Genomic DNA, 14,755 nt, shown 5'->3' on the forward strand with positions numbered 1-14,755 from the left:
GGTAGAAACACTAACGTGAGCTAGAATATTCAATCTGATTTAAATGTGCCAAAAAAAAAAAATTGAGTAGAATGGGTGATGTGATGAATAGGAGAGAGAATGAATAGGATCAGCCATCCTCTAATCAATTTAATTTATGATTTTTAGGTATTGGATTGCAGATTGTAATGTATTAGTAAAGATGGAAAATTATGAATCGAAATAAATAATTATAATACTCATGTGTTAGTGTTAGTAAATGCAGAGGAAGTCAAAACCCTCTTCCAACTCATGGAAACCGTTTGTGACCCAGAAAAAAAAAAAAAAAAACCCCATGGGAGCCGTGAGTATTTTCAGAATGGATAAAATTTTATTTTTATCAAAACCATAGCAAAAACCAGTCTGATGTTTGGGTTTTCGCCACGTGGGGCTTCAGCATTGGTCACGGCAGAAGCCTCCTGCCGTGCTGCTTCTCTACTGGTTCATTTGTAATCTAAGAAATTACAAATGCCTAGGACTCGATCAACAAAAGAGAACATCGCAAACTTTGGTCTGCGTTTGTCTTTGTGCGCGTGTGTGTGAGATGTTGGCTCTCATCTAATCATCGACTTACTAAATTTCGCTTTTATTTTCTAACTGAATTTTACTTCGAGTACAATTCTTTCAGCTACAAACTAACGCTAAAATTACAGCTCAAAAAATGTAAGAAACTACAGACCAACAATCTCCTAGTATAGCAATTTCAGCCTGAACTGGAAACAGCTTCCTCACAAGCCTCTGCCTCATACGCCTTTGCTGGTTCCTCAGAGAAACTGGGAGCTTTGGGAATCAGACCAAGCACCTTGAACATGAGTTGATCAGCATCAAAATCATTGTTTGGAGTAGTCAATAGCTTCTCACCAGTGAATATCGAATTTGCACCAGCAAGAAAGCACAATGCCTGCTCTGGCATTGAAAACTTTACTCTGCCAGCTGACAATCTGACCATTGCTTTTGGCATGACTATACGGGCAGTGGCAATCATTCGTATCATCTCCCAAATTTCAACTGGCTGCACATAGATGTAGCAAAATGAATTCTGTTAAACTAATCAAGTCTTGGAACATCAATAGAATTTATAGAATGCAATTGGCATGATGATTGATGGCTCTAGACGATATGATTAAAGTGAGATTTAAACCACCGAGGGGCACAAGTGCTATTGTTAAAGTGATGATCTAAAGTCACCCTAAACACATCTTATCCATAATTTTGTGTCAACTATTGCCCAACTTGAATCACAAAATGTGCCACTGTCTCTATTGTAGAATGCACAATTATTGTTACAATCTCTACTGTCAAGTTTAGAATTAAACAAATGTGGACTGACCTTCTGATCTTGAAGAGGTGTGCCTTTCACTGAAACCAGTGCATTGATGGGAACACTTTCTGGGTGAGATGGGAGTGTTGCTAATGTATGAAGCAAACCAACTCTATCCTCCTCAGCTTCTCCAAGCCCTATTATTCCTCCTGTTTAAAAATGAAAATAAATAAAAAAGTTAACTTTACCATCGAAGTAAATACCTATGTTTTTGTGCTCATTAATACACCATAGCTGTAAATGTTGATGATGAACACTTAGATGCTTAGAATTTTTTTGGTCAATCACTTAGATGCTTAGAATTGACTTGAGAAATTATGGTAATTACCATAAGGTTACAACTCAAAGGAAATAATATTCTAAGAACTTTAAAGTTAAAATTCTCATAATTCAAATGGTTCTATAAATGGGAGACACAATGTTTAGGGGGAGGAGGAAAGGAAATGGAAATACATCTGGACAAAGAACCCCTTGCATCTTTGAGATTATATACATCAAAAAAAGTCCATTGTATCATTAAGCGGTTACATATCTTAAAACAACATAATTTACACTTTCAAAAAGTCAAAAAGTAAACATGTCCTCCTTAGAAAACGGCTGTTATGGACGTTAAATGATTTTATCAAAGAATGATAGAAGTTGAACTAGAAAGCTCGTTAGCAAAATTAGTAACAAGAATATAAATAATATTAAAAAAAAAATCATAGCCTTTAAAATTCCATTTCATACATACTTTGAAAAAATGTGAATAACTTGCAAGTACAACAAAAAAGCCATAAATAAATGGGAAGAAAGTCCAACAGGATTAACCTTTCGCCACTAATTAACATATCATTTAAGATATTCAAGATAAATAACACTGCTGTGAGCTTAGTATGCAAAGTATGTAACCAAAGATGACAATACACTAATTCTTTCCACTTTTATTAAGGACTCGAAAAGAATAGACTGGTCTGAATGTCTACCCCTGTTAACAAATGAGTTTTTACACTATTAGGAGAAGAAGAAAGAACCTATTACATGCATTAGGCTAGACAATGATTGACTTACGAAATAGATGCATGTGATTATATACAATAGTAAGATCAGATTACCTGAACACACACTAATTCCTGCATCCCGGACAAACTTAATGGTTTCCAAGCGCTCATCATAGGTCCTTGTGGTAATGACATTTGGGTAATATTCCCTAGAGGTGTCAAGATTGTGATTGTATGCTGTCAGGCCTGCTTCTTTGAGTTTCAAAGCTTGTTGCTTTTCTAGCATGCCTAAGGTGCAGCACACCTCCATTCCCATACCCCTGGAATGTGAGAGATATTAACATAAGTTAAACTGTTGGGCAAACAATACAAAGCCTCTCCTTCCTATCTGCTTAATATATGCAATATACGATGTTTTATTACCTTATGTCTTTTACATATTCAAGGATCTGGTTAAAGTTTGTCTTTCTTCCAACTGTATCCCTCCATGCAGCACCCATGCAAAAGCGTGTGCTTCCAGCCTCTTTTGCCTGTCAAATAATGAAATATGGTGAAATATTAAGACATAATTGACTTCAAAGTATAAATTGAATTAATCATAAGCAGGAAATCATAAATAGTACTCCCAATTCACATCTCTGGTGAAGAAAATTAAAGGAGTGGACAACTTGAGACCAACATACAATTAGTAAGGTCCAATATTGTTTCTTTATAAAATATATGCCACTACCTAATAAAACTCAAAAGCAGAAGTTCTGGAAGGAATTGAAACTTAAATGAGAAGTATGATCATAATTTAATTTAGACCCATAACTTAAAAAGCGGTATCTAAATAGGTCATGAGGCAGCATAGTTCATGATTCCAAAGAGACAAATAAGTTTCGTGCTGACCTGCCTCATATAACAACACTATGGTCCTAGGGGCATATCTATGATTCAAAGATCAAATGATCATTTGCAATCAATTACCTATACTGAAAATTTTATATGTAAAAGAAAGGAACAATATATTCATGACTCGGCCATAAGAACAAAAATTAATGGTAGCATAACAAGCACTGATAGAATTAAAGGACCAATGCATATAACCAAAATTTAGGACCATTAGCTATTTGCTGCTATTGTTAGCCAGGACACCTCATTGTTGACAGAATTCGCCTATTAGAGGATTAACACAAAACTGCATGTTTCCAGTTTTTGTACATGAGATGGAGGCTTCCAGTGATCCCCTTACAATAACTCATTATTTATCACAATACACATCAGACCACCAAATTGTGAACATGGTATTCTCTTGATGCATGTTTCAATCACTCCCGTAGACTAAGATACTACAATGTAAAAAGGAACTTGATAAATTTCATTAATTGCTTTTCCGATACACTTCTTTCAACTCATACAATCATTATACGCTTTACATAATTATAACATCAACGATGAGTTTTCTATTATAACCAATTGCATCAACAGTTCTGCAACTTCTACTGTAGTCCTTAAATTTCCTATTCATGGGAGAAATATACAAATAAATGGTAAGACTAGTTATTGTAAGTCAAGCATGACACGAGTTGTAATTGCTTCGGGATGTTTAATATTACTCAAAACTCTGAAATGCAAGGGAAAGACATAAGATTAAGAAAGGGACCTTTTGTGCTGCCTCCATGACAGCGTCCTTTGTCATAAGCTTTTGGGCCTTGAGTCCTGTGTCATACCGGGACGATTGAGGACAATACGAACAATCCTCACTACATCCACCAGTCTTGATAGAGAGGAGAGTACACTGCTGCACTTCCCTAAAATTATGCGTGTGTCTGTGAACTTGAGCCTGAAAAAGCAAGATATTTACTTCTAACATATGACGCTAATGTAATGAAATCATAGAAAGAAAGAAAAAAACAAATACATTCAAAACAAAATCTGAAGAAAAAGAGAAAAGAAAATTGCTTTCCATATCAAAAATAACTTATCAGCCCACAACACACATTGGGCAGTGTAAATATCAAGGAAAAGAGTTTAGGAAGTCGACTAGAGCAATGGTTATAACTTGTGGTGACTGAAAACTGTTAGGTATTTGAGAGAAATGAATATTTGTACTGACTCAATCAATGAGTACAGTTAAATATTCTTAGAACCTGAACAACCTTAGAACTAATTACAGCTGTCAGTTTTGATGTGATGTAACAATACTATAGTAAGTCCACTACGCCTGCTATTGTCTATCAAATGCGAGATATCTTATACCAAAACTAAGGCCAAAGGCATTACCAAGTAGGATTATAACAAAAAGTTTCACCAGAGAAAATAATTATATACCCACTAACTAATTATGCATTATGAAAATGCAAGTAGAATATCATAGTCATTTTCCTTTGTTTTCTCTCCCATTTTCCAGGCAACCAAACAGAGCATACCAAAAACTAAAAGAAGAAGGAAAGGAAGAGAAAGAAGAGGTACTGACCCCGTGGAAAAGGAGATCGAGAACAGGAGAGCCATAGACGGCCTTGATCTCGTCGCGGTTCCAGTCATTTCTGGGGCCTTGTCTGATTGTTCTCTCAGCTTGAATTGCAGCTGCAGATGATAAAGAAGAGTAAAATGAAGAGTGCAACACAGCAACCGACGGTCTTAGCTGCCCGCGCAAAACGGACCTAGTCGAAATCATCTCCCCAATGTTTTCTTTTCTTTTGTTTTTTCTCAGGAAAACCGAGATTTTCCGGGAAAATAAAGAGAGTGAGAGTGTGTGTGTGCGTGTGAGAGAGAGAGAGAGAGAGAGAGAGAGAGAGAGAGTGGCTGCTGGCCTGGGCGGAGAAAAAGAGGAAGAAAGTGAACAATATATAAATAAAATAAAATTAAAATATTCATCAGAAACTCTAAAATTAGGTGCATTTATTTAACAACCCAACATTTCTAAATTAGGTGTGATTTTTTTGTTTTGTTTCGTTTTGTTTTTGGTCCACACAAGACAACAACAGCACACACATCACCTACTAAGTTAGGTGTTAGCGAGGTGTGTGTATGTGAGATTTACCTCTTCCTCTCTTTCTTCTACTCCTCCTCCTCCTCCTCCTCCCCTTCTTCCCCAATATCATCTTTTTATTTTTCTTTCTCATCATCAGCCACTTCTTTCTTCTCCTTTTCATGGCTTGAGGCCAAATCTAACCATCCATGATCCAATCATGACCAATATAATTTTTTTTCTGTTACAATCTAGTTTTTTTATTTTTTTTATTTTTTTTAAGTTTGAAGAAAAATTGAAGTTACCATGAATAATAATTTCCTAGGAATATCTTTAGAAGAAGTACATGTTTGTTTCCTCTTTAATGGGGAGATGTAAATTTAAACTCTCATGTATTAATTTTCTTTTTATGTTAATTTTCAATGTTAAATTATTTTGTGTAAGTTTTATCTTTTTTATTTCTTCAAACAAATCAAATTGAAAATTTTAAAATTCTGATAAGATTTCCATTTAATATCGTTGAATTGTAAAGTACATTTATCCAATATAGGCATTTGAAACTAAAAAATTACAGATAAGTCATGTTTACATCTATCTATATATAATACAAGGATTTTATTATTAAATTTTTAAAAACTCAACAAATTCCCTCACTTAATTAAAATGCTAAAAGAGGAATAATTTATTAACCAAGAATAAAATAGTAAACTGACTTGTTAAACTAAAAATTTGAAATGAAAATAAAATGTCAACGTTTCTCCCACTTTAAAGGCAAGAGGACTGTAGCTAAGTGGTTAAAAACAGTTACTCATAAGAACAACATTCCAACGAATGGATTAGATTGAAAAGTAAGTATCTCGTATTTCAAATTTTTTTTTTCCCTTACTAAGAACAACCGTCCAATTTAATGTCAATTGGATTAGATCTTAACCTTTGTTCTGATTGGACTAGATAAAATGAGCCTCAATTGACCATGACCACATACCCAAACAGTAATATATGCTCAACAAGCAAATTCAAATTTTCAAGTAGAAAAAATAAATAAATAAAATCTAATTCTTAGAAAGAAAAAAAATTTCTAAAAAATAATTTTCTACAAAAGCAAAAAATACATAGCCTTGTAGCCCTGGTCCGTTTATGAGAACAAATAGGCTGCATTTTGAAACGACGCATGAATTTGTCCAATTTAAATGAGTCGGGTCAGCCCGGGTCCTTTAATTGGCCAGTTCGACCTACAAGTTCAATCCGGCAGCTACCCGTATCCTCTTCTGTTTCCAAACCCAAATAGGCTCCATTCCAACAACCAAATACCACCTATTAAAATTATTATAACTCCTGACTTCGCCCATGCTTAGTGATACATAATGAATTATACCTGTTCCACATTAAAATCCGTAATCTATACCTGCAAAACCAAGAATTAGATTAATTATGCGGGTGTAGTCGATCCCATACCCTCCCGATTCCAGGATAACTCCCCCATTTCCAAGTGAACATGCCACCAAAGTATTCTTGAATTCGAGTTCCAATGTTTAAGGTTCTCTCCAACACAGCTACATAAGGGGCTAAGGAATGAAACTGAAAAGCACAGGAAACTAAACGAAGAAAAAGGTATAAAGAATTGTGCAAATTGAAGGTTGGTTGTTCGTATGATATCTGCTGTATGCAGATGGACCTATGGATCAAGACTCTGCTGTCTCAACTTCCAAGTAAAAGGGGGCAAAACACACCGGAAATGCACAACAAATTCCAAAGCAAACTAATATCTCTTTTCTTTATCCTTCAAGCCAGAACAGAAGAAAGAACATTACCATAATTTTAAAGGAACACGGGGGTGAAGATTGTGCCTGCTAACTGCGTTACACCAGCTCAAATAAAAAATCACACCAAACAAACCTATACATGCATGTACGAGCAAGACGCAACTACACACGCACGGTTTCTGCAACGCCTTTTTCACATTATGAATTAACTGTACAGAACTAGGGGATTCCCAGCTATTCTAGGCAAGTATCAAGTGCAAAACTTTGATTGCCAAGGCAATATGTAATCCAAATCATGCTGTTAATGTCTTGAAGCTCTTGGTCATGTACATTTAACCCAAAAATGAAAAGAAAAAAGAAAGCAAGAAATTCACATTTAAGTATCATACTGCAAAATGCATCATTTCATTCTGAGCACGTTCCGATTCTGAGTCTTGTTCCTACTGCAAAATGCAGATTTGACACCTGAAAAGGCATACTACAGTAATGATCTTGGTTTTAATGGTGGTTGACAAAGAAATAATTCATAAGGAGTTATAGACATGCACCGTGCTTTATGGATGGATGACACACAAATTATGAAAATACATAAGAAAAAAAATACAGTGCTAATTATCAAAGCAATGAAAATTACATTACATTCAACCAAAATAATAAAAAGTATGCAAATAGAGCTTGGTCAACGACAGATCTTAGTCCGAAGTATAAAAGGAGTTTGTTACCAATAGAAAGAAATTAAAAGACAGTTAAAAAGAGTAAATCAAAAGGAGAAAATAGAAAGTCAATTGTGGGAGGTGTGGGAATAATTAAGACTTGTCCTGAATGCAACAACGAAGGATCATGTGAATCACAAAAAGGATTGTACATGAAAAAGAGGAAATCTGAGGTTTAAGAGTTGTATGAGAAGAAAAGTACAAGTCCATCCTAATATCAGTTTTTTTTTTCACAGTAAAATAAATTTTGGACCAAATTGTTGAGCTTTATGACTGATATAAATATTTTTGGGACTGTAACACAATTTGGTATTATTACAGAGGTAAAACATCTGCTGAACCAAATCCTCTACATACACATACATCCCCACATCCCTTCTAATTTGTTTATGACCACCTACCATCCTCTTGTTATTTTTCTCTGTTTTCATTTGGTAAATAATTTTCACCATCCTCATGAAAATCCACTGCCTCCAAATATTACATATGATAGCAATCAACATTACATGGGTTGGTTACATCCTTTAAAGCCATAGTTGTTTTCTTATAAAGCTAAAAGGTAGTCAGATAAAGCTACTTTATTTACAACTGTAAATATGAGATAAGTAGTATTAGTTTTGCTCCACGAAATTAATTAACCCAAAAAATTTAAGTTTCACATAAACAAACAAATTTCTAAACTGGAAACAACCATACTGGAAATGCTGTAAAATAATTGATCTATAGCATGTCCTCGGTCAAAGTTAAAAAAAGAGGATCTCATATTAAGCTTTGCCCCACGAAATTAATTAACCCAAACAATTTAATTTTCACAGAAACAAACAAATTTCTAAACTGGAAACAACCATACTGGAAATGCTGTAAAATAATTGATCTAAAGCATGTCCTCGGTCAAAGTTAAAAAAAGAGGAAAAAGAAACAAACCCTAAGAAATTGATTAAAATTCTATATAAAAGAACTGACTCATACACTCCATGGGACAGCCCAAAACTATAATATACCTCTTTTCACCTTAACCTGATGCTTTTAAAATTCAAGTCCACTCTCCCCTCAATTCTTTTTCATATTTGCTTATACTATTTAGAAGAAAGAGAGAGACCAACACACCTCTGGTTTTCCCTCATTTCACACAATCAACAATACTCGATGAATCATTTATGCAGCTGCCAGTGGAGAGGTTCAGTCAGAGGTTTCTTCCTTAATTGCGACTTTCTTTCCCTTTGCCCTTTGTGCAGCTCTTCGTTTGGCCTGAATTTGGCGTACATATTCTGCTACTATGACATGGAACTTTGGAGCAAGCTTATTTGTTGATGGCCCATTAAGGCCTGCCTTCTTCAAGGCCTTTTTGATAGCCTTCTGAGCCACTTGGAAGTGATGAGTACAAAGAGAAGGAACAGTGGATCTCAGTATTGGCTTCCCACAGGTTAGAGGTCCTGTATGAGCACTAGATAATAAAAACCAATTAATTAACAAAAATGTCAGTTGAAAAATCAATCTCTGCCAGTCATATGATGGTACAATATACACAAAATAAACAAAGAAATAAAAAAGTTGGACAACTAATGCTTGGTGTATTTACTGACAAAAAGCTTATTCAAATGATCTATCTGGAGGAGGTAGAGCAGCAAAGAAATAGCACCTACTAGTTCTATATTTAATTAGCCTTTTTCAACATCTGTCAACCTACTTGAAAATATTATGATAATGCTACAATTCCACAGGACATGAACTATTTCACATTTAATAGCACAATTAATCAGCCCATCCCAACTAAAGAAAAAGGGGTGAAAGTAAGTGATTGCCCTCAGTGACAAATTATCTTTTTCTATTTAACCTAACTCGTCAACTTTTTTTTTGGACAAGAAAAAAAACTCTAATACAAAATAAAGAAAAACTACAAGGGAAGATAGATATCCATAAATAACCACGACACCTATAGGAAAACCAAATATCTAATTCTATCTCAAAGTAAACCGCCATCCTCTTTGCATGCATCAGTTGTCACATTTATAGCATTTCAAAATCTATGCACGCTTATGCATTTGAAATCATCAACGGTCATGCTACTAGCTTCCATATTTCATTTGTGTCCAATCAATGATATATGAATACTAGTCTACTATAATAAGGTCCATGACTATAAGCATTTTTCAAACATATCTTCAGAGTTAGAACCTTCTTTTATGGGAAACGAAAAATTTATTAAAACAGAGAAGACACAAGAGAATATAGACATGGGAGGTGGGAGGTGGGAGGAGGGAGAGACCTAGAACAAAAGCTCAATAAGCACTTTAAAATAATCAACATAAAGCTCCCACCGAATCCAGATTAAGTACAGCAAAAGAGACATAGGGTTTTAACATTGTTAATTAAAATTCATTAAGAATATTGATTTGAAGTTTATCTTTGTTTTAATTTATCTCCTTATTCTCCATACTTTATCTGAATTTCTTCCCCCCTCCAACAACAACTAATATCAGAACAGTTTTTGCCACGCAACCATTGGTATTAAATCCAACTTGGAACCCTGCTCTACAATTGATCCAATCCTTCATAAGCTTGTCACGCTCCTGGTCATAAGTTGTACGTCTTGAGCAGCAGCTAACTGACCCTTTTTTAATGGTCGTGCGTGCATTCTACACGCAAGGGCTGGAGGGCACATTGTTTCAAACAAACAAAACTAAAACAAAAAAGAGTCAACCTACCTGTTGCTTGCTAAAGGCTAAAGCAGACAGTCGTGAGACTTGCCCGTGCAGCAATATTGCGATTTGTTCTCATCACATCAAGAACTAACAGCACTGGATCATGGGATAAGTTGTTTTCTTAGTTACTATTGATCACATTACATGTTGTTTTACAGTGGAAGTGTTACATCAATTATTTCCAACTCCAGGATATGAGGAGAAGATCCTCGAGCTCCTTATGTCAGTGCCATTCAAACTCTTGTACAATATGAGCCATACTGGATTGTTGTGTCTGCTAAAATTATGTTGCAAAGATGTTGTATTTATGATACTAGTATTTGGTTTCCCCATTTTGCCCATTGAATCTTGGCCTTTTCCCTTCCCCTTTTCAAAACTTAAGCAATTCCTTTCCTCCAGCACATTGAGCTCCTTGATTTTCATCTCCACCTCCTTCTCCTTCCCTGATCCCCATTAACCTCCTTATTCCATTCCCCGATCCTCTCCCAATTTCCTAATGAACTTAACGCCTTGCCACCCTTGATCACCCCTTTCTCCTGCAACTCCTTGAAACACCAATGATGTTCTAACCACAGGCTCTCAAACCTAAAGGGCCCACAGTCCCAATTCACATTATTTTTATCCAGAACAAATATAAAATGATCCGAGGCCACCTGAGCAAAGGACTTTTGCCTGACATGAGCAAAACCCTCCTCCCACTCTGCTAGAAGAAAAATTAAAACTCAAATCAAATCTCTCCAATCCGCCACAAGTTGCCTTGTGTTGCATACTAACAGTTTAAAAATTCCATTCTGTAGAGCCAGGTCTGTGTCTCAGATAAAATCATTATCATCACTCTTCTTGTCATAAGACCCTGATAAGAATATTGGTTTGAGTTTACCCTAAATTTCTACTTGTTCGACCTACATCAATTGCTATTAGAACAATCTTTGTCCTCTCGTTTTATCACCATGTCCTACACCAATTGCTATTAGACCAATCTTTGTCCTGCATCAGAAACTTCCAACATTAATTATTAATGTTGCATTATGTCTTATTTACAATTAGCGAAGTGACTTTCCTAAAAGGCTAGAACATCTTTTTAATTTTTTTACACTTAAAAAAGCTCAACCACAAGATTTTGAGCCCCAAGTTCCAACAACTATCAGAAAACAAAGGTACAACGCTCAAGTGCTAACCAGTTAGTAGGTTAATATGATGCTAACCACTTGTTCTGGCCCACTACACAATCTATCTCACACTTCGAACCGTTCACTTTTTAGATCTTTTGAAAGATCATCCTTGCAAATATTTACTCAAATCGAAGAACGTTTAGTTATTAAACTGTAAGCAAATAAATAGATGAACGAAACATTTTCAACAAACAAGGATATGTTCATCACAATAATCAAGTGGCTGAACCAGTTCCGATTAGGATGAAATTTTGCTGGGAGGATCTTTGAATGAGGACCTAAAAGGTAAATGGTTCGGATTATGAAATTATATTGTGGGGTAGGCCAAAATGACTGGTTAGCACTGTAGTAACTTTCTAACTGCTAAGTGCTTGAGTGTTATTGTACGAGCTCAATAACAACAGTAAAAACTTTACAATATCAATGCCAGGCCAGAAAAGCTAGATTTCCATTTTTATTTTCTTTTAATAACAGCCAAATAAGTGAATACAAACAACTATCCATAGAAACAAGAATTAATTTTATTTAAGGTAAAGCTGATCTTATAAATGGCAACACTCAAGTACAATATAACTGACAGCTGTATCTTTCTCTCCCAATTAATTACATTCTTCTGGAGAAGCTATTTTTCAGAAAAGTAGAAACCAATTAGAAAATGGAGGAATAAAAACAATCAAATCCTGAAAGCAGCATCATAAACAATTCTTACACAGCTAAAAATTATTCCACCAATCCAAACAAGCACAGAAGCCCACTCTCATTGAATAACAAATAGCCATCATAGAATTAAGCTATGAAACTCAAAGTAAATTCGATATAACGGCTAGCCTAGTTTTTTAAAAGAGAACAAAACGGGGGTGGCCAAGGGGCCACACAAGCCCCAAAACAAAAAACAACACCTAGACAGCCTAACACATTACAAAATTACAGCTTTCCAATCCAAATGAATGAAACTAAAGTTAATCTCCTTAAATACTGAAGAAGTTGATGCCCACAATGACAAAATAAATAAATAACAAAACCATCATAACAGTTAAAAATCAATAGCTAGCATAAACTACAATTTACATGTATTAAAGATTCTAATGCACGAATATCAGGCTATTCAATCAATTGATGACAAACCCAGAAGCACTCTCACAAACTAAGATATACCCATCAAAGAATTAACCCAAAAGAACCAAACTTCAATACAAGAAATAGCAAATTACCTCTTGATAACAAACCCACAAGGCTTATAGAGCTTCTGCTTCGAATCCGATAGAATATGGAGGTGACAAAAGCTCGTCAACGGCATGGCCTTCGTCTTACACTGATGATAAGAGCATTGCAGTTTCTTTTTCGCATCGACGTCGGTCCGAGCAATCGCAGCACCACCATTATTGTTGTTGAAATTGCTGTTGATGTTGTTATTGTTCTCATCAGTGCCTTCAGCATTCCCAGTAGCGTCTCTATCGCTCTTGTGCTCATCTTTGAAAGGGCTCACACCGAAGTTCCAGTAGAACTCCCTGTGCTTCTTCTTGACCTCCTCCATGAAGGCCCAGTATTTGGATTGGTAGAATTTTCTGAGCTGCCTTAAGAAGTAGGAACGGCGGCGGAGGACCTCCAGGCGCGTGAGCTGGGAGGCGCCTGAGAGAGCGATTTCTTCTTGGGAGGGTGGGACAGGAGGGATGTTGGAGGTGGAAGGGTTAGGGTTTGGAGTTTGGGTTTCATTTGTGGGTTTGAGGGTTATGGGGTTTTTGGGAGGTTTGGAACTAGAGGGAGGATGGGGCTTCGAACCAGAGGCAGCCATGGGAGGAGGGAGGGGAGAGAGAGAGAGAGAGAGAGCGCGCGCGTGAGGTCGAGAGTTGTTAGGCTATGCGTGTATTGTGATTGTCAGAAACAATTTTGTAAAGAGATATTTACACTAGCACTCATGGGGTTTTTGGATATTTCACAAAACTCATGAGGTTTCAGAAATTACATTAATATTTAAATTATTTCCACAAAACTCTTTTTTATTAATTTTTCATCAAAAAATTGATGATTTTATATTAAAAAAAATTCTCCAAATGACAAAGTTGACCTTTGAGATTAGATTGCGTATACATTCATTAAGGTTAATTTGTCATTTACATAAGTTTTTTTTCAATGAAATCATTAATTTTTGAATGAATATTGAACAAAAAGGGGTTTTGTGAAAATAAACTGAAACCTCATAAGGTGTTCATGTATTTTTTAGACATAAGGGATTTTGTGAAAACACAAAAAATTTCAAGTGGTGTTAATGTAAATAACTTTTTTGTAAATATAAAACTTTGGGACGTAAGAAGGAAAGTTCATGAAATACCAATAAGGCTGATTTCTCTCTCCCCCACTCTCTTTTTATTGTTGGAGAAAATAATTACGCGACAATGAGTGTAAGCCACGTGTACATAGTTTTGTTGTTAGGACCTAATATCCTTAAAAAAGGAAATATTTTTACGCACCACTTTAACTCAAGGTGTATCTTCACCACCCTTATCAACACTTGACATATGTTCATTGGCATAACCATAGTTAACTATTTGCCTTGTATTTATAAAACCATGGTTATGCCCATGAACACATGCTAAGGGTTCAGAATGGTAATGAGAGTACACGTTTTTTTTTTGTTTTTTTTTTGTCTGATGAGAGTATACGTTGAGTTAGAGTGATGGGCAAAAATCAACAACATGTCCCATCTTCATTAATGTGGGAAGAATGACGTCATGGATTTCTAACCAGTATAGGTAGTTTTCTCAGCCATAAATGATAAGGGGTGTGGGCTCCACTTGAGCCTGCACACGCGCCCAGATTAGCCATACAAGGCCAAGCAAACCTCATGGGCCTTGCTAGGCCAACAAAGAATGTCCAGACATGACTAAATCTTGGGCAGCACGCCTCTAAAACAGATCAGCATTAATCCACTCAGATATCCTAATCACTGCCATAACAATCTAGGAGATCATGTCTACACAATTTGAGCAAATATTTTGCACATCCCAAGTCAAGCGGCTAATTGACTGGATGTGTGATATAACAGGCAAGAACGCCCCAATTAATGCCAAACCTCTTACGACGAAAAGTCAGCCACTCAGGGCATGTTTGGTATGCCTCACTGGACTGGACTGTG

General features: G+C 35.8%; 2 protein-coding genes across 5 annotated transcripts; both read right to left on the reverse strand.

Moving 5' to 3' along the window:
• Window positions 578-5,625, reverse strand: LOC18790529 (biotin synthase). The gene is made up of 6 exons (XM_007223061.2): window positions 4,778-5,625; window positions 3,965-4,144; window positions 2,743-2,849; window positions 2,434-2,639; window positions 1,349-1,488; window positions 578-1,030 (listed from the first exon to the last, which is right to left on the reverse strand). Exons 1-6 carry the CDS (start codon window positions 4,976-4,978, stop codon window positions 722-724), a joined length of 1,143 nt encoding a protein of 380 aa, XP_007223123.1. The 5' UTR covers window positions 4,979-5,625; the 3' UTR covers window positions 578-721.
• LOC18789574 (INO80 complex subunit D) lies at window positions 5,955-13,515 on the reverse strand. 4 transcript variants are annotated; one of them, XR_002272116.1, is made up of 3 exons: window positions 12,834-13,515; window positions 8,856-9,192; window positions 5,955-6,677 (listed from the first exon to the last, which is right to left on the reverse strand). XR_002272116.1 is itself a non-coding variant. In XM_007222138.2 (2 exons), exons 1-2 carry the CDS (start codon window positions 13,412-13,414, stop codon window positions 8,928-8,930), a joined length of 846 nt encoding a protein of 281 aa, XP_007222200.1. In that variant the 5' UTR covers window positions 13,415-13,514; the 3' UTR covers window positions 8,489-8,927. The 4 variants fall into 4 exon arrangements, 1 of the variants encoding a protein (XP_007222200.1); XR_002272118.1 differs by lacking the exon at window positions 5,955-6,677 and adding an exon at window positions 7,047-7,513; XR_002272115.1 differs by lacking the exon at window positions 5,955-6,677 and adding an exon at window positions 7,047-7,500 and having other exon boundaries at window positions 12,834-13,514.

This window comes from Prunus persica, chromosome G1 (assembly GCF_000346465.2).
Source record: "Prunus persica cultivar Lovell chromosome G1, Prunus_persica_NCBIv2, whole genome shotgun sequence".
NCBI classification, from domain to species: domain Eukaryota; kingdom Viridiplantae; phylum Streptophyta; class Magnoliopsida; order Rosales; family Rosaceae; genus Prunus; species Prunus persica.

What these genes read in the sequence shown, in the direction of transcription:
- LOC18790529 (XM_007223061.2), bottom strand. Translation starts at nt 4,978, where the DNA reads ATGATTTCGACTAGGTCCGTTTTGCGCGGGCAGCTAAGACCGTCGGTT. An exon ending in TCATGGAGGCAGCACAAAAG is followed by an intron (nt 2,850 to 3,964) that starts GTCCCTTTCTTA and finishes ATTATTTGACAG; the next exon opens with GCAAAAGAGGCTGGAAGCAC. An exon ending in CACCTCTTCAAGATCAGAAG is followed by an intron (nt 1,031 to 1,348) that starts GTCAGTCCACAT and finishes ATCTATGTGCAG; the next exon opens with CCAGTTGAAATTTGGGAGAT.
- LOC18789574 (XM_007222138.2), bottom strand. Translation starts at nt 13,414, where the DNA reads ATGGCTGCCTCTGGTTCGAAGCCCCATCCTCCCTCTAGTTCCAAACCT. An exon ending in TGTGGGTTTGTTATCAAGAG is followed by an intron (nt 9,193 to 12,833) that starts GTAATTTGCTAT and finishes TTTATTATCTAG; the next exon opens with TGCTCATACAGGACCTCTAA.